This window comes from Notechis scutatus, chromosome Z (genome assembly GCF_049901735.1).
Source record: "Notechis scutatus isolate UNSWTSFEM ecotype Mainland chromosome Z, rNotScu1.2, whole genome shotgun sequence".
Classification (NCBI taxonomy): Eukaryota; Metazoa; Chordata; class Lepidosauria; order Squamata; family Elapidae; genus Notechis; species Notechis scutatus.
In genome coordinates this window covers 87,675,425-87,700,051 of record NC_142025.1, presented here as the reverse complement: position 1 = coordinate 87,700,051, position 24,627 = coordinate 87,675,425, and the positions used below count along the sequence as shown (strand labels likewise).

The 24,627-nt window shown below is 35.1% G+C and overlaps 1 protein-coding gene across 6 annotated transcripts in view; it reads right to left on the bottom strand.

Annotated features, from left to right (window-relative positions):
* The window catches only part of GPATCH8 (G-patch domain containing 8), a 116,286-nt gene that overhangs the window by 17,116 nt on the left and 74,543 nt on the right, over positions 1-24,627 (bottom strand). For 3 of the 6 annotated variants that reach the window (XM_087946813.1, XM_087946812.1, XM_087946811.1), the window contains exons 3-6: positions 16,311-16,352; positions 14,346-14,413; positions 12,532-12,618; positions 11,425-11,568 (exon numbers count right to left, since the gene is read on the bottom strand). In XM_087946813.1, the coding sequence (XP_087802939.1) occupies positions 11,425-11,568; positions 12,532-12,618; positions 14,346-14,372 (258 nt within the window). In that variant the 5' untranslated portion in view covers positions 14,373-14,413; positions 16,311-16,352. The remainder of the gene's footprint in view (positions 1-11,424; positions 11,569-12,531; positions 12,619-14,345; positions 14,414-16,310; positions 16,353-24,627) is intronic. The other 3 variants (XM_087946809.1, XM_026683670.2, XM_087946810.1) reach the window with 1 other exon arrangement.

Sequence of the window (24,627 nt, the reverse complement as noted above, 5' to 3'; positions counted from 1 at the left end):
GGGGATGCCTGTCAGCTTTAAAAATCAGCTGCCACAACGCGGCGACGTGGCTCCGCCTTCTCCCCCGACGTGGCTCCGAAGTTACAGCTGATATCTTTCGCCCCTGGTCGGTCCTAACGGACCTAAACCGTCCCGTAGAGACGGTGATAGTAAGGGGCGTTCTGTTGATCACAGGGACATCGCAAGTCCCTGGTGGATCCAGAAGAAGCCCCTTTACCATCGGCGGAGAGGCAGCCATTAAGCTGCTGAAGCAGGGACAGCTCCGAAAGGAAGAGAAGAAAGAAAGAGAAAGTGTATCGGTTGGTGAGATTTTTTTTTTTTTTAATTTGGGATAAGGACACCCTAGAAGAAGAAGGAATCTGTAAGATTTTTGACAGAATTTGATAAGATGGACTTAGTGGCGATTTTTTTAGGAGATGTCAAAATGAGGCTTGGCTTTTTATTTATTTTTTTCTAGCGAACTTCTATTGTGATTAGTAATTGCAACCAGACTGGTTTTTTTTTTTTCTATAATTACCTTTCCTTTTTGACTGTTTATATTTTTAATAGAGGCTTCCTTTAGTAATTTTTTTTTTTAAATATACACATATATATATATACATATTTTCTTTTTCTATTGGTTTTTTTGGGGGAGGAAGAAGGGGAGTAGAGTTGAGAAACTTTGTAACTCTGCAACACTGCCAACTAGAGGCTTGAAAATACTTTACTTGAAGTTGAGAGAACTGTGAGAAACTCTCTCCCAAGGACACTGAGTTGATAAGATAGAGAGAGGAACTCTGGAGAATGTTTTCACAGGTGTCTCTTTGGGATTTCTACAATCAACTGAATGTTTGAAGCTTGGCTTTGAAACTTGTGGAGAAGCCATAATAAGAGCCTTGGATGTTTAAACAAAATGCAGTGTGATTTTTGCTTTACTTGTTGTTAGCTTTTATCCCTCCTCCTTAACCCTATAGTATTTTGTAATATTTGTACACTTTGCTTATTACTATTATTGTTATTTTTCATTTTTTTCTCTAAAGGGAAAGCCTCAGAATATTGTTTCTTTTTCCTTTTTCTTTTCTTTTTGGGGGACTTTTGCTTTTTTTTTTACCTTTGTATGTATATACTCTTTTTTGTGGCCATGTTTTTTTTTTCTTGAGATTTCGCAATTGGATTAAGGTGTGAAGAACCTGAAGAATTTTTCTTTTCTTTTCCTTTTATTATTATTGTATTATTTTTAATATTATTGGGTTTTATTCTCCTTTTGACCATTGCAACTGAGGATTAAGGTCTAGAAGAACCTGAAGAAAGAAATTTTTCTTTTTTCCTTGAAACTTTTTTCCTTTTTTAAATTTTGGGTTTTTTGTGTTTTTTTTACTGATTTTTCTTTTTTACGTTTTTCCTTTCCCTAATTGGATTATAATTGTTACACTGCCAACTGGATTAAAAGAGTGGGAAGATTCTGAGTTATTCAAATGAGTAAGAAAGTTCTACCTTCTGGCGCATCAACTTTGCTCCTGCCTCCCCATCAACTGGAGGACGACTTTCAACAATGGCGAAGCAAGATAAAGGACAAACGGATCTAACGACGGTTATGCAAGGAATTCAAGAACTTAAAATGAGTATTGAACAAAGGATGGGGAGTATTGAACAAAAAATTGAAAATATCCAACAGATGATGGCGAAGTATGATGAGAGACTGCAAAAATGGAAGAGAAAGACAATCAAAGAGATGAGAAATTGCAAAATTAGAAGAGAAAGACAATCAAAGAGATGAGAAAATTGGAAATATTGATGACAGAGTGACAACGCTTGAACAAAACAAGAATGAGATGGTGAAGTGGGAGATGGATAGATCAGAATATTACCTCAGATTTCAAAATATAGAGGAAGAAAAAGGACAAGATCTTGCAGCAGTAATGATAGAAATCTTGGCTGGAGCTTTGGAAATAACAGAGGAAAAAATGATGGATGGAATAGATGAGATATACCGAGTTTTTACAAGATATGCATCGAGGAATAAATTACTAAGAGAAGTTCATGTTAGATTTACTAAAAATCTATCAGAACACAGATATTACAAGCGGCAAGAGAGAAGACATTGAAATATGGAGATAAAGAGATTGGGGTTTTAAAACAAGTACCCAGAAAAATTAGAGATGAGGAGAGAATATCGTTTCCTGACTAAAGTATTATTGGAAAAGGAGGTGAATTACAGATGGTTGATTCCAGAAGGATTAATGGTTACATGGAAAGAACAGAGATACAGAATTGGCTCAATTGATGAAGCAGAATCGCTTTATAAGGAATTTTTAAAAGAAGAGAAACAGAGATAGAAGAAGAGACTACCTTAACTGAATTTCAAGAGGACCAAATAGAGATGGGAAAAGAAGAAGGTGCAGTAGGTGGACAAGTGGAGACTAAAGAACAACGTGAAGTAAGATCAACGAGAGCCGTTAGACCTAAATATAAATCATAACTATGGAGGAAAAAAAAATTGATTTCTTTGAATATAAATGGACTGAATTCAGCTACTAAAAGAAGGAAAACTTTTCATAAAATAGAGAAATTAAAATTTGATATAATTTGCTTACAAGAAGTACACATTAAAAAACAACATCAACAATTATTGGTGCGACCAAAAATAGGGAAAATTTTTACTTCTTTGGCCCAGTGTAAGAAAAGAGGAGTGGTATTGTATATTAAAGAAACCATTTCAGCAAAATTGATTTATACTGATGAAGATGGAAGAGTACTAATGGTTGAAATAGTGGATAACAATACAAAGATACTTTTGGTTGCAATCTATGCTCCGAATGATAAACAAAAAAGATTCTATAAAAAATTACATATGAAAATAATTGAATTGGACTACGCTAATATATTTATAATGGGAGATTTTAATGGAATTGTAGACAATGAATTGGACTACACAGCAAAAATAACACGACAAAATAGGAAGATCCTCCCTAAATCCTTTTTTGAAATGATAGAGGAACTAAACCTAAAAGATATATGGAGAGAAAGAAATACTAAAACTCAACAATATACTTTCTACTCGAATAGACATTCATCATGGTCCAGAATAGATATGATGTGGACGTCAACAGAATTATTATCTAATATTCAAGAAATAAATATTGAAACAAGTACATGGGCAGATCATAACCCAATGACAATTAAATGGAAAGGACAAAAAGAAGATCTAGATGGACATTAAATAATACTATTTTAAAGGAAAAAGATTTTACACAGTGGATGGAAAAGAACTGGCCTTCTTTTTTAATGAAAACAGAAAAGAAGATACTTCAATACAGAATGTTTGGGACACAATGAAGGCATATGCAAGAGGACTGATAATGGAATACACAAAGAAAAAAAATATTAGAAAGAGGCAAATGATTAAAACTTTAGAAGATGATTATAAAAATTGGAAAAAGAATTACAGAGAATGCCACAGAAAAAGATATTAAATTTAAAATGGATATCATTAAACATAAAATGGATCAAACAGAGAAAGAAGAATTGGCGCAAAAAATTAGAAGTGCTAAACAGAACTATTTTGAGGATGCAAACAGGCCAGGTAGATGGTTAGCATACAAACTGAGAAAAGAGAAAGAATCAAGGAGAATACCACAGTTAATGGATGAACAGGGTCTAGTCTGTCATGGTAATAAGGAGAAAAAGAGAATTATTCGAGATTTTTATGCGCAATTATATAAGCAGGAGGATTTTGATGAGGGGAAAATTAAACAGTATTTACAAAATGCCAACCTACCCAAGATATCTGATGAAACTGGGAAAATGTTGGAAAATCCTATAACAATGATGGAATTAACTGAAGCACTTAATAGACAGAATAACGGGAAAGCACCAGGACCAGATGGTTTCCCGGCAGAATTTTATAAAACATTACAAGAATCATTGAGCATTTCAATGTTAGAAATTATGAATGAAGTTATGATAAATAAGAAAATACCTAAAACATGGTCAGAAGCTTATATTACGCTTATTCCAAAAGAAGGGACTGACCCATCACAAATTAAGAATTATAGACCTATTTCTTTATTGAATGCAGATTATAAAATATTTGCTTCAATTTTGGCAGAAAGGCTTAAAAAATACTTAAATAATTTTATTCATTCTGATCAGAATGGATTTCTACCAAAGAGACAAATTAAAGACAACATGAGAGTAATTTTGGACACTTTGGAATACTATGAGGCACACCCTGAAAAGCAAATGGCTTTGATATTTTTAGATGCTCAAAAGGCATTTGATAATGTGAATTGGAGATTTATGTTATTATTATTGAACAGATGGGTTTTGCTAGAAAATTTATTCAAGCAATAGAAGCTATATATTATAAGCAAACAGCAAAAGTGATGATAGATGGAGAATTTACAGACTCTATCAATATTAAAAAAGGCACAAGACAAGGATGTCCACTATCCCCTTTGTTATTTGTATTGACTTTGGAAGTATTAAATAGAAATATTAGAGAGGATACAAATATAAAAGGAATGAAAGTTAAAAAGGAGGAATTTAAATTGCAAGCCTTTGGACGATTTGGTCTTTATTCTGGAAGACCCTCTAGAGACAGCTTTAAAACTACTGGAAAAGATAGAGACGTATGGTGAGATGGCTGGCTTGAAAATAAATAAAGACAAAACAAAGATTCTGACAAAAATATGTTATTAAGGCAAAGAGAAGAGTTGGCAGACTTATTGAAAATTCAAGTTACGAATAAAGTTAAATACTTGGGGATAATTTTGACGTCAAGATGTACTACACTGAAAGAGAATAATTATATTAAACTTAAACAGCAGATAGCATCTGACTTGAAAAAATGGGAAAATCTACAATTATCTTTGATAGGTAGAATCTCAACAATTAAAATGAATATTTTACCCAGAATTTTATATTTGTTTCAAACAATACCAATTAGGCTTGGTAAAGACTATTTTGATGAATTAAATAAAATGGTGTTGAAGTATATATGGCAAGGTAAGAAAGCGAGAATAAAACTAAAACTTTTACAGGATGCTAGAATTAGAGGAGGATTTGGCCTTCCTAATTGGGAGTTGTATTATCAAGCTGCAAATTTAATGTGGGTTAAAGAATGGATAACGTTAAGAAAGTCTAGATTACTGGCATTGGAAGGACATGATTTATTATTGGGTTGGCATGCTTTTTATGGTATAAGGGAACTAAATCGCAGGGTTATTTCAGAAGGCACTATATACGGAATCGTTATGGTTGAATTGGGAGAAAATTAAGAAACAATGTTATTTGAAAATTCCAGTTTGGTTATCAACTATTGAAGCTTTTTCCTATCCCATAATTTATAAGAAGGAACAAACAGTTAGATATGGGGAAATACTGGATGAAAAGGGTGAACTTAAAACGATGCAAAAGCTAGAAGAACAAGATATAAAGATGAATTGGTTTTCATATGCGCAAATACACTCAAGGTATCTTAAAGATTCCAAAACAGAAGGATTTTATGATAAATTGACTGATTTAGATGGGATTTTGACAGGTGCTGATGAAAAAGTGACTAAAAACTATATAGTTATTTGTTGGAAATTAAATTAGAGGAAGAACAAGTCAAAGAAACAATGATTGTTTGGGGGAAGAACTTTGGATATGGGATTGATTTAGAAAAATGGCAAAAATTGTGGTCTCAAAATTATAAAATGACAATGTCAGTAGCATATAAAGAAAATTTGTATAAGATGTTTTACAGGTGGCATTGTCCCCCGACAAGAATAGCAAGAATGTTCAAGAATAAATCCGAAAAGTGTTGGAAATGTCATCAGATCCCTGGCTCATATTACCATATGTGGTGGACTTGTGAGGAGGCCAGGAAATACTGGACTAGAATTCGTATATGGTTGGAAGAAATGACAAAAAAACATATAGATTTGAAACCAGAGATTTTTCTATTGGGAATCTTACCTGATACATTTAATAAAAACTTAAAGTATTTGATTGTAAATGTGTTAACAGATAAAATAATAATTCTGGAAATGATAAAGATTCACTCAAAGACTGATGAGTTATCAGATTGATAGGCTGACTTAGCCTCAGTAGTTCACCATCCCTAAAGATTAGAAAAAAACTCAGTTTTGGTGATGACCCATTTCAATGATGTACAACTTTATCGGGACCAAGGGTCACATTTGACTTTTGAGTGGTATACTAGAGAATGCATTTCAGAAGTAATTGGTGAACCCAAACCAACACTATATTTAGTATAATGTACATATAAATATAATTAAAATACAGTTAAAATGATTACTTAGTGATCAGGTATTTAATAATTTCTCATTCCCGTCCTATTACACATTACTACTGTGTAAAAGACCACAACAATGTCATCCAATGTACTATAAGTGTCACACTTGCCTTAGTGCAGGGGTGTCAAACTTGCGCTGTCACAGCATTGTCACATGACGTATTGCAACTTTCCCCCCTTTGCTAAACGGGGTGTGGGTGTGGCCAGCACTTGATGCATCTGGCCTGCAAGTTTGACGGCCCTGCCTTAGTGTATTCCTCTACTTCATAGTAACTAATGGTAAAATGCCAGAATTTTTTTTGCTCTGTCAGATAACATTAGAATTATCTATTCACATCTACTTTATACTCATAGAAGATTTCAAAAGAATGTGAAATCATTCCAAAATAAGAGGGTACTCTTTTATCTATGTACATATCTTCAATTATGCATTTTGTTTTCATTGACTAATATGAATCAAAATTCCAAGTAGCTGTAAGTATGAAGAGAATTGCTGTATAGCAGTGAAATCTGTTATATAGTTATGTGTGATAGCTATAGGACAAGGGTATCATGTTTCAGTTGAAAACAACCATCATTATCCAACAGTTAAGAGATGGACAATATAGCTTGTTAGCAGCTACCACACTTAATGACCATTAGCAAATACGAGGCTAATAATTAAAACATCATTTTTAAAATAAAATGTATTAATTTTCTATTAATTACAATTCTTAGTGCTTAATAAGCATTGTGTTGTCTGGGTATTTAATTTGCATAGCTATACCAATTCCATTCTTACTCTCCACCCCTTTTTTCCAACCACTGGTAAAATAAGTTCTATGTTTGATAATATTCTATGTCTTCTTTCTGTTTAATTTTAAATGTAAGTCTATCCATTTCTGCACAATCTAGTATCTTCTTAATTATCTCTTCGTCTTGCAGTATTTCTTCATTTTTCCAAAACATCATTTTTTGACGAATGCATGCACTTATAGACAAATGTTGTGCATTTGACAACAATGCATGCCAGAGTGAATGTTTGCTACTCAAGAGAATTTTAGCTAAATAAGAACAACCAGTGATCTTTGTAGCATTTTTCTCTCTCTTTCTCCCTCCATTCTTTCATGTTCACTTAGTAACCATTTTGCTTCTGAATCAAGAAACAAATTGTGATCACTTATTGAGGATAGGATATATTTATTTTATTTTATTTTATTTATTTTTTGAAGCCCTATCTTACAACCCTTGGCTACATTATGTGCACAACTGTTCTGGAAACTTCTCCTTTCCAACTCCGGCAAGAATCTAGGAAATTACAGGTAAAGAAGTTCTCCCTCTTTCTAATTATCCATCTCACAAAGAACCCCACCCACCTACCACTTAAAAATAATGTCACAAACACATCATGCTAGAAAATTCAAGTAATATATTACGATTTTAGATGTGTTGACATGGCATTAGGTTTCCCCCAACTGTTTACAAATATTTAAATTACAAATGAATCACTTTTATGTACATTGTGAGATCACCGGAATGGTGGGGTATTTAGCCCTTCCCCCCTATCTTATGGAAAGAATGTGCAATACAATATGCACAATAAATATACTAAGCTATTTTGAGGTATAATACATTTACATTAGTCCTCTTTTGGGCCAAAAATGCAGGAGCATCCCCACAACCTCCAGTCTACTAAATTGATGAGTAGTGATGGTTGAGGGCATTCTAACTAGCAAAAAGAAACACATTTTGCCTGTGGGATTTTCTGATATTGAAAAAAATGGAAGTTCTATGGAAATAATAGAATTTTGAATTTTCTTTAAAAACCTATACTTCATTTTGGAAAAGCAAGGGAAGAAACAGGAATTAACTTACTATTAAGTCCCTAAAATATATTTCCTGAATTTTTTTGTTCTAGAAATGGGGAAAGAGGCATGTCCTCAAGAAAGAGTACATTCAAATAACTTGGTTTTGTAGGGAATGAGATTAAAAGTCAAACTTAAAATGATATTTGAAGGTGAATATGTGATATATCCTTCAATGTTTCAGAGTACAAACAAGTCATATTTAATTTATAGAACTTATAGGATATAGGCTGTGTATCTCATACAATGATTCCCAATCACCTTATCCATAAAATCTAATTTAAAAATGTATCTTCCCCTGGGAATCAAATTAAACATCTTTGCAGATCGCCCCCACCAAAATCCTAGCCTAATATTTGGAGGAAGAGTCAGGGTTTTGTGGCTCTTCAGAAGGCTAAAATATGCACAAATATGATGAACTCAGAATACATTAGATCTGGAAGGGACTCTTTCTAAGTTTTATTGTGTTTCATTTACTTCTTCTGATGAGCTTCTTTTACATGATGTACCTCAGTGGATTCTGAATATATTCCAGAAAGAGGCATATGGGCAAAATTAAGGGCATTTTCTGGCTTGCAGAACTCCTTTAAAACAATTGAAAATAGATCATATTAGAAATGCCAGTGTTTTAAATGCAAATGTATATAGACATTCTTCTGATAAGCATTGTGATTTTCACTAAATATTCCTACTTTCTAACATGCACAGATAAAGAATTGTAAAATCCAAAAAAACCAAAAACAAATCTATTGCCACAATAAGATTAGGGAAATGTTTTCATGTTGCTCAACTGTTCAGCTCTCAAGAACAAAAATCAGTGTTTTCTCTCGATTTTTCCAGCCTTGGAACTTATGGTAGTACAAAAGAGACTGAGGTAAACAGAGGTCAGGAAGCAGATCTCCTGTAGAAATTAACTAGCATACATTTTTGTAAAGGAAAACAAAGCAAAGCAAAAAATAGTTGAAGAAAAACTAATGAATCCATAACAGATATGAATCTGTGAGAAAACTGAAAGTTTCAAGAAGCCAGTAAAAAGAGAATTAAAAGGAAACTAGTAGGAAAGTTCAGCAAAGGAAGCCCCTATCAAACATTCCCTCTAAGTAAAAAGTAGACAATTTACTTACCTGAGAGCCAAGAAAAGAACAACAATACTTTTCCATTGGAAATACCTTAAGAACATGATTCTGTGATCCTGACCTGCTGCAATACAACATTGTATTCTTGCCCGAAAACAACCTTGCTTGCTTGCAAGAATTGCAAGCTTGTAAAAGTGTTTACAAAAAAAATCAGACTGAAGTTGCAAAAGGCCACACATTTCAGCTACTAAGATTTATATATCAAACAAGCAAGGTACTACAAACAGGAGTGATATAGGAAATAACTTACTGTAAGGAAAAGAATCAGAGAGCGCCCCCCCTCTCCCCCCTCAGAAATGTGAAGTACTATACTAGAAAAATTAGAAAGGGCGACACAAATCAAAGAAGAACAAAGAGAGCCAGAGGGAGAGGCGTTAAGCAAAGAAGAAATCAGCTTTAAATAACAAGTGGAACAATGAACATTAAAACAGGATAAAAAAGGAGTTAAAATTAAAAAATTAAGATCTGATGTGATAAGCAAAGAGGGAATTGTTTGGAAGGTTAAACAAAAGAAGAGGAAACAACAGAAGAGGGAATTACAGAGGAAAGATCAAAAGAGGGGGATAAAATAAATAATTGGAGTAAGAAACTGAAGGAAATAAGGGGGGGGGGAGGGGAAATTAAGAGAAGACCAAAAATGATAGAAAATAGAAAGCAAGCTAAAATGACAAGAAATTATATAGTCGGCAGGGTGAGAGACGATGGGTAGATTATTGAGAAAAGGGATTCTGCATGGAAATGTATTGTGGTATTTAAAGATATAGATATAAAAATGGAAAAGACTGGAATTGACATTTTATTAAGAATTATTGTTAAATTAGATATAAATTTAACGGAATTAGAAATGGAAATATGAATTTATTATAAGAATATTAATATTTAATGTGATGAATAAAGTAAAAATGGAGTATGAACATTGAAATGGAAAGACTATTATCAGATTATTATTATTTGAATGGATTAAAATGGGAAAAATAAATTTGTCATGTAAATGTCTTTGGAATAAATATATAATTTAGAATGTAATAGAGAAAAGGGAATACCATGTAGAATCTATTATATATATATATGTGTGTGTGTGTGTGTGTGTGTATACACGCACACACACACACATACACACGTATATGCTATACAGTAGTTAAGATATCATTGTCACTAATGTAGAATGTGGTAATTTAAAAATGACTATATTATTATAAACTTTTATAATGAATTAAAGGGAGTAAAATGGGAAAAATGTATAAGGTAAAGAGGTGGCAAGCTTGAATTGACAATGAAAGGGGTAACTTTAGGATAATAAGAATCAGGATGAACTTTATGACAGATATAAGAAAATGTATGTAATGAGTATAGAAATTGAATAAGAATTTAGATAATATTGTAAAATAAGGCATGAGAATATTTAAAGAAAAATATAATAAGCTACAATATGAAATGAAATTGGATAAAATGAGTGTAATGAATATAACAATTCATGAGAATATTTAAAGAAAAATTGAATAAGTAATAATATGATATGAAATTGGATATGAAAGCTGAATATGTAATCATGGTCATGTTTGTATTGAAATGTAAAAACCTGGAATCACATTGTTCACCTAAAGAGATGTTTAAAATATAAAAATAAAAAAAAATATTGTAAAGAGAAAATAATGCAATCAGAACAGACTTTACATTCTTAACTTTTGCTGGCACCAACTGCAACTTTTGGATTTTTTTATGGGTAACCCCAGTGCATATTTCAGATTGGGACCAAAGCATAAACTACCTCACCAATTCTAACCTGCTCTGAAATTATCCCTAAACATCAGGCTACAAGTAATCAGCATTTGAGGTTCTAGCACTCTATCCTCTGGGGTAACTCAGAAAAAACATCCAAAAACAAAAGTCAGGAACCCAATTTCAATTTCCTAGTCAACAAAAGGACATCCTTGTAAAGAAAAAAAACTAAACAGATGCTGCTTTGACTTGCTGAGCTTCCCTTGACATTTTGGTTAAGGTATAAAAGGAATCTTATAAAATCAAGAAACATCAAGATGTAGTTGCTAGAAGTGGGAATGTTAAAGGAAGAAGACAAACCTTAAGCAGATTGAAGGAAGTTATCACAGTGTCAGAAACTGAGATTCACACAGCACAATGTAAGGGGAAAAAATCTGCTTTTTACCTGTTTGTGAGCATGGTCGTAAGAGTTTATGTGGTTGTCAAACTCCTGGTGTTTCTGATACTGCTTATCACATAGCTCACAGTAAAAATTGGCTCGAAGGTCTTCAAGAGCCTTGGCAATTGCCTTTTCTTTGTCCACGTAATCCTGCAATAGCAAAAGGAATAAGCCTTAAACCCTCAGAAGAAACTAGCATCAAACAAAAATGTCAATGGAAAGCTTTCATTACATCATTTAGCCTCCTAGTACAGGGCCTATAGAACAGTATGGTTTGATCTCTCACTTTACTTCATTGATCTCACCCACTAAAGATTATTATTTACACAAAAATATTAAGTGTAATTCCCAGTTGCCAGTCTATTTAACTCACTGCTGAGATAACAAACATTAAACACTTAAAATTATTTGATACTAGTTCTGAGTACTTACAACCTATAATAGGTCATCAACAAAGTAAGCATTTGGAAAGAGGAAAATACAGTAGATTTTTATTAGCAATGAGACTTGTTCAGATGGAGATGGAGAAGAAAATAACTAAATAAAATGCTTCTTAGAAGATTCAAAGGAATGTCACTTGAGATTTGCTAGAGAGTACAAAAAATGTCCCAAAAGATGTATAAAAACAAAGGATAATTTGATTTCTTTCTTTTTTGCTTACTACATAAAAGAACGTAATTCCCCTCCAGAAATCATGTTTTCAAAATCTGGCATCAGACTACCAAAGATACAATTTAAAACTATTTGGGAAGGAAGACATCAATGATAAAATGTGTAAATGATTTCTATTAGACCTTAACATACATAAAGCTGAAAAACTACGGCAACCCCCTTCAAGAAATTATATCCATCCTTCTGATAATGTCACAACGTTATCAACCAAACAAAATTTAAATGTTACATCCCATGTTGCAAATTTGCCTATTTCTACATTAGATGGTGGTGTTACAGGTATCTAATCATATCACAGAATCTTTCTTAGGCATCCCTAGCTTATAAAGTCTGTATCTTACAAATATTAAATTATTCTATACTGAAATGTTTTAGACAAGGATATACTACCATGCAACAGAAAATTCTCCATGATTCTTTAACTAGGTCAGCAGAAAGTACCTTATATTTTTGCCTGAGTTCTTCAGTATCTTCCTTCTCCACTTCCAAGACCCGCCTCCTTTCTGTGGCATCTTCAGCATAATCAAGCTATCAAAGCAGACACAAATCAAGTAGTCATACTCATTGGGCATTAAAATTCAGTGATCAGGTAATATTAATATAATAACAATCTTATTATCTCAAACAGTCTACTTCGTCTGCAAGCTAAATAAAAAAGTGCAATGTACTAATCTCATGCTGAAAATCTCTAGAGGAGTCATTTTATTTCAAGAAAATCTGATCTATATTGGAATCCCCAAAAAGGACTGACTTTTTTGTAGTAGAAATCTACTTCCCCTCCCCAAAGAAAAATTGTGCAAAGTACATGCCAATTAAAACTATAGTCTAATTTTTCTTTCTTATGACTAGATGAAAAAAAAAACCTTTCTCTCATATTGAAATATATTTTCAAGGCCTGTGCAACAACAGAAAGCCCAGGTAGGAGTAGATTGCAAAACCACCATCACCACTGAATTCTGACCAACCTTTTTCAAAGTTTACCAACAACTTCAATCAATTTATGTTTTAAGAAACAACCTTGCCTTCTATGAACAAATTGTAATTTGATAAACTTCTTGTACCCTCCTTAATCATTTCTCTGTATTTTAAAAAATAGGGCTGTACAAATTATTCAGAGAGGAGTTGAAGGGTCAAAGTTCCATGGCCTTTCAAAGACCTTCTGTAGTCATTTCAACAGCTATCTAGCTCATTATGAGTTTTTTGGGGTTCTTCCTGCACATATACAAACATGCAGGTAGCCCTCAACTCACAACCAGAATTAAGTCCAAAATTTATGTTAAGTGAGTGTAGTCCCATTTTACAATCTTTCTTGCCACAGCTGTTAAGTGAATCATTGTTATTAAGTTAGTTACACCATTGTTAAATGAATCTGGCTTTTCCATTGACTTTGCTCGTCAGAAGGTCCCAAAATTGATCAAATGACCCCCAGACTCTGCAACCATCATAAATATGAACTGGCTCTAAGCATCTGAATTTTCATCACATGATCATGAGGATTCTGCAATGGTGGTAAGTGTGAAAAATGTTCATGTCAGTTTTTCACTGCTATTGTAACTTTGCATAGTCACTAAACAAACTGTTGTAAGTCAAAGACTACCTGCACTGAGATAGCATGAAGTCGTCTTTGCAAGGTGATATCAACTTTTACAGAGAACACAATCTTTTGAGCTGTAGTTCAGAGACCCCCCATCTCCTTCATGAAATGTTCTTCCAAATGTTTTGTAGTCTATTTAAAAAGCTCTACCATTAACTATGGATATAGGAGCTTCAATTTTCAGATGATTTATGTTACAAGTAATTTAGTAGATTATTTAAAATGTGTATCTATTACAGACTGTGCCAAATCTCTGACGGTTAGCTAAAGACAGAGATTCTTTGTGTGGGAATCAGAACTCTTTTCTGACCTTATGGTAGGATATCTGTTTCCATATCTGAAAAACAGAAAGTACTGTTCCAGTGTATCTAATTAATAAAACCTGCTGCATTCTTCAGGCATTAAGTTACATATATTATTCCTGAGTGTGTCTTGATAGTAATGAGCTGAGCAAACTTGTTTTGGCAAAAAACACGCACTAATTGAAGCATATTTATTTCCTTGACCAAAAGATCATTCCCCAATGATGCCCTCTATGTGCATTCGATTATAACACTCATAATTCTTGGGGTTGGATGGATACAATGTTTCATAATTTTAAAACATATGTACAGATCTTTATCTTGCCTGATACAAAGTGTATGTTGCAGGAGATACTTACCTCCATTTCCATCCGACCCATGCCCATGACATCATATTTGACAACGATAGGGATGGGATCCGTTCTACCTGTAAGGGAATCAAATCTATCAGTTGAGTGAATAGGACAGAATGATTATCCTCTGGTAAGTCGCTTTGTACACATTGGTTTGGGGTTGGTTAGAGATCTTGCCTTTGGAGTGCAGAGACCAGAAAGCTACAGAGAACCAAACACAAGCCATTCTCACAGCTTACAATAATAAATCTATATATCTTGATTGCCAGACCTAGCCTTGTTTTCTCTTTGTTGCCTCTAGTTTTGGCCCAAATATTTCATCAAGTTAATACTAAAATTAATGATCTTTACATTAGAAGATCAAAAAATTTGAGGAATGGGAAAGATGCATTATCTCAGATCATAGGACACAGATTACCAATGTCCACGAACTCCCATTTAGCATGCAATTATTTCAGAGTTTTGGAAGATTAACCTTGGTGTTAAAAATGGGTTCTTTGGATTCTGCCATATCCTTTCCTTATAAGCTGTGAAAAGGACTAGTTGCGAAGAAAACTGACTTTGAACTAATCAAACTATGCTGAAGATTCCATATGTATTTTAATTCACTCATAACCAGCCAAACAAAGCGAAATGGGGCAGACGAGCACTTTGACTATCACAGCCTTTGGGGTGTTTATTTTTACATCACAACATGCGCTGTGAGTTGTGATGTAAGGGCACTGGTAAAAAGGAATTACTTACCTTATCTGGTGCATACCTTGAGTGAAAAAACAAAATGTTTACTTCCCTCATTATCAAACTTGGGGGGGATTGGTGTTAACAATATTCCTTTCATTCAAAAACACAGATTATACCCTTGGTCAAAAGATGTCCAAGCTTGAATCGTGCTGAAATAAGGAAACTGGACTTCATGTGGCATAACAGATAATATTTTTGAATACTTCAGTATTTGCGTTTCTTTAAAAAATTGATAGTTAATTTTTTGACAGTTAAGAGTAGCCCAACTGACAAGACTGTACTTGGGAAATCCGAGTTCATGTCTCACTACTGTCAGAGGACTGATTAGCTTTGTTTCGGTTTCTTAATTTTAACACAGGAACTGTAAGTCCTCACAATATTTAACATGAGGTTTAAATAAAGTTTTGCCCTTGATGTGCCATTAAAATAGAAGCAAACCAATCCTCAATGTAAATTTAATTTGGGAATACATTTCAACATTTTCCAGGTTGAACAACTCTTCAAGAGAGAAATTTCTGCTGTATCTCAAATTTAGAAACCTGGGTTGGGTGATCAAATTTGTAAACACTAGCCATCTGTGAAAAACCATTTTTAAGTACAATTTTTATTTAGATATATATAGAGATAGATAGATAGATATATACACATTTTCAGTAAGAAGGGTAGGGGACGAAGGGGATTTATGCCCAATTGTATACAAAACGATGACTGCAGTTTTGAGCAAAAGAACCACATTCATAATACTGTATTTATAAATTATATATTTTTCTTTTAATTTTTACTTATCTACAGGAGTGACATTTGTTCTGTCCAAATGAACATGACAGACTCCTTTATAATATGAAGAATACATTAGTACGTTTGCTTCCTAATGCAGTCAATGTTTTCAATTTCAATTATCTACTGAATTGTCATAGTAACTACTAACAATCAGTATGTGCTTGGGAAAGGTGGGGGGAGATCAAGTTTGGACAGTATTAGAGATTTGGTATTTGAAGTGAATCTCCACAAATTTTTGGCAGTTCTAACACAAACATCCCTTTTGAGCATTAAACCCTTAATGAACAAGGATCAGACACAAAAGAGTGCATGAAGAAATGGAAAGGAAAAAAAGGGAAACGAAAAGACCAAGCAGAAAAGATGAAGGCTACAACAGAGAAAAGTAAGCCTAACATATTTGGTGCTCTGATGACAAAAAGAAGTAAATTCAGTCTGAAAATTTAAAATTACCACTAAGTTTACCATCACCACAACAAGTCCCGGATCATTATGCTGTAAAAAAGAAACACCATTTGTTAGGCAGAAACTGTCAAGGGGCAGAAAATAGGCCCTATGCAGTGGGCAGGTGGGCAGGGGATATAGGGGAGGGGGAGAAATCAGACTGTCACTAGGATTTCTACCCATCCTATGCCACTTTTTTTCTGGAAATGGTGTATGTGGCATAACGCTATTTTCAAGATGCATTCAGCATATAACTGATACTGAAAATTCATGGTAAGAGTTTTAATAAATACGGCACTCATAATTTTTCAGATTAAATTAGTTGGGGGACATGGATGGCTGTTTTGCAGTGTAACAAGTGCTAAGAAATAGCTTTTTTTGGAATATTCCCCAAACTTCTGATAATCTCATCCACATAGTAAGCATTAAATCGTTGAAAGCAAACATTGAACCACATTCGAGGAAAATTAATGCTCTTTTACATGCATGCATGCATGTATGTATGTATGAATTTTATATGCCACCTGTCTCCCCAATAAGTGGCTTAACTGAGTGACTTAAAAATTAGTAAATTGATGAGAAAATACAACAGAACCCAACTGCTAGTGCACTATAGTGTTTTTTTCTAAGAGCCCTCACCTAAACCAGTAATAATTCAGCTCTAAAATATATTCACTACTTCAAGAAATTGACCAAAGGGTCCAGTAATATGAATAAAATTCAATCTTCCAATGTTTTGCAGGTCTGCATTTTAAAATGGCCAAGAGATAAGTACTTGAATATTGGGCAAGTGGTACAGAGGGAGGGAATAATTATTCTCATCCCTTTTGCCAACATCCTTACTCCAGCTGTGTCAAACATAATGGCTATAATGGCAGATGTTTTTTTAAATCCAGAAAACAGCTCATGGCAAAAGTAATAAGTAACTATTCTAAATGAATCTATTACTATAATTCTAGTTAACAGACTTTAAAAAAATAACAGTTTCTGTTATTGAATATTACAAAAACTAAGGAATATAAGTAGAACTACAATTTTAATACATTTATTCTGGACTTTGTATAACCTTTATCCCATTCTCTAATTATTAATATTGTCTTTTACCATTCAACATATAAAATATTAAGAGTCATAGTTACAGGCTATACAAAATTATTCTGAAATGAATTATACTAATATTATTTATTTGCATTAAAACATTCATGCCATTTTTGGTCAAGAGACACGAGGTTTCCATGTAGTAACAGAATGTTAAAAAAAAAAAAGACTAATAGAGAATAAAATGGAAAGCAATTAAAAACAAGACAGAGGTGACATTGAGCAATGGCAACTCAAGCAAGGGAATACATTTCTGTTATACTTCTAGCATGCGCACGCGCACACCCACACACCAATTTAGCTTTATTTTATAATATAATTTCTCATCTCATTTGATGGGAAAAGCCATTTGGAGTATTTTTACATGAAACCATTTCAGATTTTGAAAGAAGTAACCAATCCTTGAAAATGAGCAGTATCTGATCAAATATTGTGCTAGCATTATTACCACAGGAGTAGCCTTCTCTTCTAGCAGTAGATGCAAATATATTTCAAAGACAGTGGCTATGTAGAAATTTTAGTATGTTAATCTGAGTGTGAAAAAATTATACTCAACAATACCCAGACGTTCCTTGCCTGTCTAGGATAAAAAACCTATTAAGTTAATTTGTATAAATGTTATAATTGCAATTTGATTATACAAGTAAGAAACCCACATCCAAAAATATTTTGAAAACAGTGTTATAATGTCTTTAAAAGGCTGAAAACCCATTCCTAGATTAATTAAAGCAATTTCTATCTTAACTAAATTTTGTCTTTGTTTTGCTCCAAAGCTAAAAGATTTCTACATCCTCTTTTTATGTACGAATAGTCCTTGACTTACAATCAGTTGCTTAACAGTCATTTGAAGTTATGGCAGACTCCCCCCCCCCCCCGAAAGCTACCAGGCACCCAAGTTATTGTCGTTGCAGTGCCATAACCAGTGGTGTGACTCAAGTAATTTAACAGCTGGTTCTCTGCCCTAATTATTTCTTCCAACAATCAGTTCACCAAACTGCTTAGAAAGTTAATAACCGGTTCTCCCGAAGTCATGCAAACTGGCTGAATCCCACCACTGGCCGTAACTATCTCCCCAACCCCCACATCAGGTCCCTGCAAGCATTTCCTTTCCCCAATAGCTCTCTGTGGCCTTAAACCATTTTCCTACTCCACCAGGGCTTAATATCCTCCTCAGGTACCTTTGGAAGAGCTTTGAACCATTCCATAGCATTGGAATTGGTTACTTTGTTGCTTGGCTGTATGGCACAATTCTAGAATTGCATCCATGGACAAACCGCCACATTTTGCTGCCTTAAAAGGATTTTGCACAGTGCTGCAGAAGCGTTCTGCAACTTCCTGCAGTGCTGTGCAACCTGGTAAAGCAGCATAACCATCCCTGAGGAATCCTGTGCTGCACTTAACAATCTGCTTAGAGTGTGTCAAATTTTTCAACGTTCAATTTCCAAATATTAGGGGCACTCAAAAGTTGTGACATGCCTTAGGGTTTGTAAAGGTATTTTACTTACTTTAATATAATTTAGATGTGTTTGGTAAGTAACTACATAAACATAACTTTTTAACATTTTATTTGTTCCACAATTGTGTTATGGAGAGCTGGGATGGGGGAACCATCCTGGTCATATTTGGAGGATTACCTGTAACTGAGTTTTGTTTTCTTTATACTCAAACCAATGACTCTGCACTTTGTGGAATAACTTTTCCCACTGACTTCATATAATTATTAGAATGGAATAAGGCAATAATTCTCTATGGCTAGTATACGAATGCAATTTCATCTCTTGCCCTCTTACCAACCCTAATCCCCAAGTCTGACACTTTACCGGTCGCTGTGTGGCATGCCACCCCAACGCTCCGCCGTGTTAGCCGATCTATACTGTTGAGAACTTGGTTGGAATAGGAAGTGTCTGTCCCAGCTGAAAAGAAACTACAATTTATGTCATGGCTGCGCAGAGCTGCGTGGAAGACACTCAGCTGTTTGGCAGTTCCATTTTGACAGCCTACAACTGTTTATACATAGAGAAAAGGGTGGTTGTCTGGACAGATAGTGACTGTAACATTTTTGGTGTTAGATTAATGACACAGTGTGGGGTGGCGTAAGGATGGGATTGTTTAGGCATAAGTAGTTGCAGGGTGGAAGCCTGGGGGAAGAATGGCGGATGTAGTTTGAAGGGGTGGGGGTTGTCCGGCAGCTATATTAAACGCTGAGAGGCAGTTATCTTTACTTGGAGTTGTTCCAGTGTTGCTTTTTGGTAATTATTGTGAGTGTGACTGAAGAAATAAACCCTGATTACTACATTCTTGAATTGTGAGTACCATCGTTCATCAGTGTAAATTCTTCAATTACCCAGTGAAACTGACAGATAGTACCAAAAGCTACCAGAAAATCTAACAGAACAATATAGAGCTTATTTTCAGTTTCCATTCTAGTATAAATTGCCCATCAAAGCAGCCTTGGTCTCCAACTAAACTAAAAATCAGACAAAACTGCTTTCTAATATAATTTACAAATTAGATTATCAATTCGCAATCCATTTTGAATGGTTTTCTGATGGGGGAGATGGACCTCATGAGATAATGAAGATTTTTTTGAGAGTACAGCCTTAAAAAAAGAGGCAAGACTCACAAATAAAAGGACATTTGATGCTACAAATCTATTTTAAAGTAAGTTTTGGAGTGATTTTGCAAATTGATTTTATTGCTGTCTATTAATCTTTAAACTCCATTCAGTGCTCATTAACAATTTACAGTAATTTATAAAAGAAATTTTTATATGTAAGAAACTTAAATGCAATGAATTATTAGAGAATCAAGCAGTGTATCAACAGAATAAAAAGCATCAAATGAATTTTAAAACTATCTTTAAAATAGTATTTAGGAAAGTATCAGAATTAGTATCAGAATGTATCCGAAGTAGCACTTAAATTATTTGGATGTGTGGGAAGAAATATCCATCTGGTTCAGTTTCAAGCTGGGAGAAAGACACTGGAAACATGGAGGCTGATTGGAAAGATGGTTTAATGATGAACAGGGTTTTCCACTTGAACTTCCTGTTCCTGTGCAAGAACATGTCTTCTATTAGCTGTTGTCAGACTCCCATGGGGCCATATAGGGTTTTTGTAGGAGTCAAGGCTGGCTCTATAGGCAAAGTACAAATCCTAGGTGTTTGGTCTGAGCTAAGTTTGGTTTAAATTTGTACTGCTCTGAGAGTGATACAATAATTCCTATTATGGCTTAATGGCTTTGTCCTATGTTGGATCTTGAGTGATGGCTGCTTCTAATCCTACCATTCTGCCTTTGTTTCAAAATAACCTACCTTGAAAGGATACCAAATCTGCATTTCTAAGAGGTGGCCTCCTCAGTTTGGTTTTTGAATAGGCTGGCACAATCTTTCTTAATGGGCACCAAAATATTTGCTGGGGTTATTAAGAAAGACTTGGAGACTACTTTCTTTCTTCAGGAACAAGTTGCTGAATTTCTCCTTTAAGGAACTATAATATTCTGCCTTTTTAATATTTCCCAAAATATTCTTCTAGGTGAGGGGTAGGTGCTAACTTTCTAGAATTTTTTTTCTGATTATAAAAATACCCTTAACAAAAGAAATTTAATTTTCTATTGCCTCAGTCTCTACTTACAATTTAGTCTACAATTCTATTTATGTTGTTAGCAAATACTAGCAAAATGGAATACACTATCCATATATCGATGTCTGCTATGCTATCATTACTGATCTGTAAACCAAACAAAAAAGCTAACAATTGTGTAAATTATGGATGTCAATTTAAGGTTAGAAAAACAAAAAACCAATGTACTACCTTTCTACGAAGAACTATCGAAAAAAATACATCTGGGGAATCCTTCAGAGTGATATATTAAAAGTGCCATGGAGCGAAGGAGGGGAGAGAAGGAAAATTTTCCTCTTTAACATTAATTTTTGCTGCAGCTCACTGCACTTGTTTAAAGTAAAGGAATTAATAATATGCTTAGGATATATGTGATAAGGGAAGGCAGGCAGGCAACATTACTGTGTGGGTGCTTTTAAAAGAAAAAAAAATCAGCCCACAGACAAAATGCAAGATTTGCAAAAGCTCACATTTCAGTTTAATATGGACTTTTTGAATTTCCATCTTTTCCATGAGATATTATTATTATAAGCTACCATATAAATTGATGTGGTTATCTGAATTCACACGCAGAATGTACATCATTACTCTTCTTCAATCAAGACCAAACAAGAACTTTAAATCACTGTACATAATGCACAGTATTAAAGAAAACCAGACTGTTGTTTTAAGAAACTACACTCAAAGGATCAGTTGCATAGTCACTTGTATACAAGAAAGGGGGCAGAAGAGGAAAGAAACACTCTGCAGAATTCTCAAATACCCACATATTTCCTACTACTAAGATATAATATGAAACATTCCTGTTTTGCAATCCAATAATCATGCTATTGAAATCTCTCAACACAACACTTGCTAATTGTAACTTTCCATGATAATATAAAAAAATGATTTGGCCAAATTAAAGGTCTCCTAGACATTACAGAAATCTAAGGGCTTTTACGTATTCATTTCCACATATGTTATGTGTTCTAAAACATTGTGTCCTCTTCAAGCCTATTTTTAAAATGTAAATGTAACAGCATCTGGCCAATTCTAAAATATCAAAGATGCAAGAGATGAGTAGTCAATATTTCCATTCCTTCTGCTATCTTATATTTGCTCAATCAGAACTATATATATGGAGGTGTTAGGCAATCCACATTTTTTTCTAGGAAGCCTTAGAGATATTAATTCAATATGAGTAAATTTAAGCTTCCCAAATAATTAATTCAAGCAATGCTGAAAGGTGACACATAATTTTGTATTACGGTAAGTTACCCATTAATTTTCACAGAAGCAAAAAGAATAAAGAAAAATGGTTTAACCCAGGGGTGTCAAACACAAGGCCCGCAGGCCACATCTGGCCTGCATGGCTGTCCTGGAAAAATTATATGGGGGTGGCCCACATCACTTTGCCCCAGCCCATACCATTCCGGCGGGCACATGTGTGCACAGGAGGCAGTGGGGGCACGTACGCAAAGGTCTGGCCCACCCCATTCCAGCATGCCTGCATGCTCACAGAACGCGGTGGGCCAGTATTGCCTCATCCATCGGTCGTCCCTCGGCTGCCAATCTCCTCTTCCTCACGAATCAGGGCAACATAGTCACTGATGCCGTCAGCGGCCCGCTCCCCCAGGAGGTGGCAACCCCGCAGTCTCCCCCTCCTTGCTGCCCCCACGCCAGCCTTCCACCTGGTTGGCTGGCTCTCTCCTCCAGCCGCTGTCTCGCAATCCTCACACTCTCCTGTTTGCTCTGTACTCGGCAGCAGCGGCAGCCCCTTGCTTGGGGAGAGGCCAAGGTGGGTGGAGAACTCCAAGGCTGCAGCTGAAGGCCTGGCCAAAGGAGAGAGAGTGGGCTTTGGAGGAGCTGCACGCTCTCCTCCCTCCTCCGTTCTGCCTTTCCCAATGGGAGCTCCGGGCTCTGCATACCACGCCTCTGGAGCTGCATAGATCCTGCCCTCTGGTGCTCCCTCCCTGTGAGGCAGGCCTACCCACAGTGACAGATCCTGCCCACCGGGTCTCTTCTGTGAAGACTTTCACCAACAAGCCTAGAGGTGGAGGCGAAGGGGGCAACGGTTGAAACTTCACCCAGCGAGCCTTCATTGCTCTATGAGGTGCTCATGCACGGATGGGGACACCTCGGCCCCATGGAGGTGCCTACTAAGTGGTGGGGTGGCTCGGCAATAGTAGGGTACTGCCCAAACTGGTGCCCGGGGCTCAAAGGCCCACTTCCTGTGGAAAGGCCCACTTCCTCCAGCCTTGGGATGGGTGCAGCTTCCTACCCTGCACATTCCCCATAGGCACCAACCACATGAGCAATATCAAACTGGCCATGCCCCTGGCCCATGCCTAGTAGGCTGAGACCACCCCAGCCACACCCCTCCTTCCCCCCTTCGGCTCTCGACAACCACAATGCTGATCCAGCCCTCAATTGAAATCAGGTTGGACACCTGGTGTAACTTAAACTTAAAAACACCACTCACTATTCTAATCTGAGCTATAATAGTTATTGCTTGTTAAACTCTTATGGTCCTCCTTATAAAATATTAGCACCAAACTCACCATCTATGTTCTGTTTGCATCTGCAACAGCTCAGCCTTCAAAATTCTGTCATATATCTTGCTTGTCTGAACTTGTCTTAAGCTGTTTGGATTTTTTTCTGATAATAAAAATGCCTTTAAAAAGAGAAGTTTTATTTTCTATTGCTTAAAAATCTATTAACAATCCAATCTACAATTCTATTTATGCTGTTAACGAACAGTAGCAAAATGAAATATACAATCCATATATAGATGTCTGCAGCACTACCATCTGCACTACTAAGTAACAACCATTGATAACATCTGTAGGAATAGCTACCTGCCCCTAAAAATGATTCAATAATGCATGAAGTATTTGGTAGAAGATCACCAGAGAGACTGGCCAGCCTCGTAAGTCTTTTATGTTCAACAGATTCAACAGGATATAACAGGACATATAAATGATAAGAAGGAAAAATGTACAATAGATTAAAAACTCTTGATGGCCTGTGATTTACAGAAATTGGATTAATGTGCACATGACATCGCATATATAGCTCTACCTATTCAAATAGATAAACTTATTTTTAATGCTAATCTTGCCAAGATTTCAAGCTGTGTTGACAAATTGTATAATCAGAAACCAAGAAAAGCTTTCAGCACAAACAACGCAAGTTTATACGCCCAATTGAAACAGTCATTGGCATGGAGTATATGTGACTAATATAATATCCATTTTCATTATCTTTTATAAAAATCCTAATGTTATCCATAGCTTCAAATATGCATGTTTTGTCTTACTGAATATAGAGGGCAATTTTAACACAGCAAGAAGTCCTTTGTAATAGCCACCAAGAGAAGGAAGTGGAGGAACTAAACTAATAATCATCAAAGCCAGATTAAAAAGCACAGTGTACAAAAGTTGTTATGTCCCTGCTTCCAAGCTTCAGGAGAAGTATCTCTACTACACAATATTATTTAAAAGACAGAATTCCAGGCTATATTTATATACCTGTTTTAAGATTTGCAAATATCTGAAAGACAAGTTACAGAAACAAAAGGAGGAAGAGAAGAGGTGGTCTTTTGAGTCAGTGCTGGCAGTTGTCAG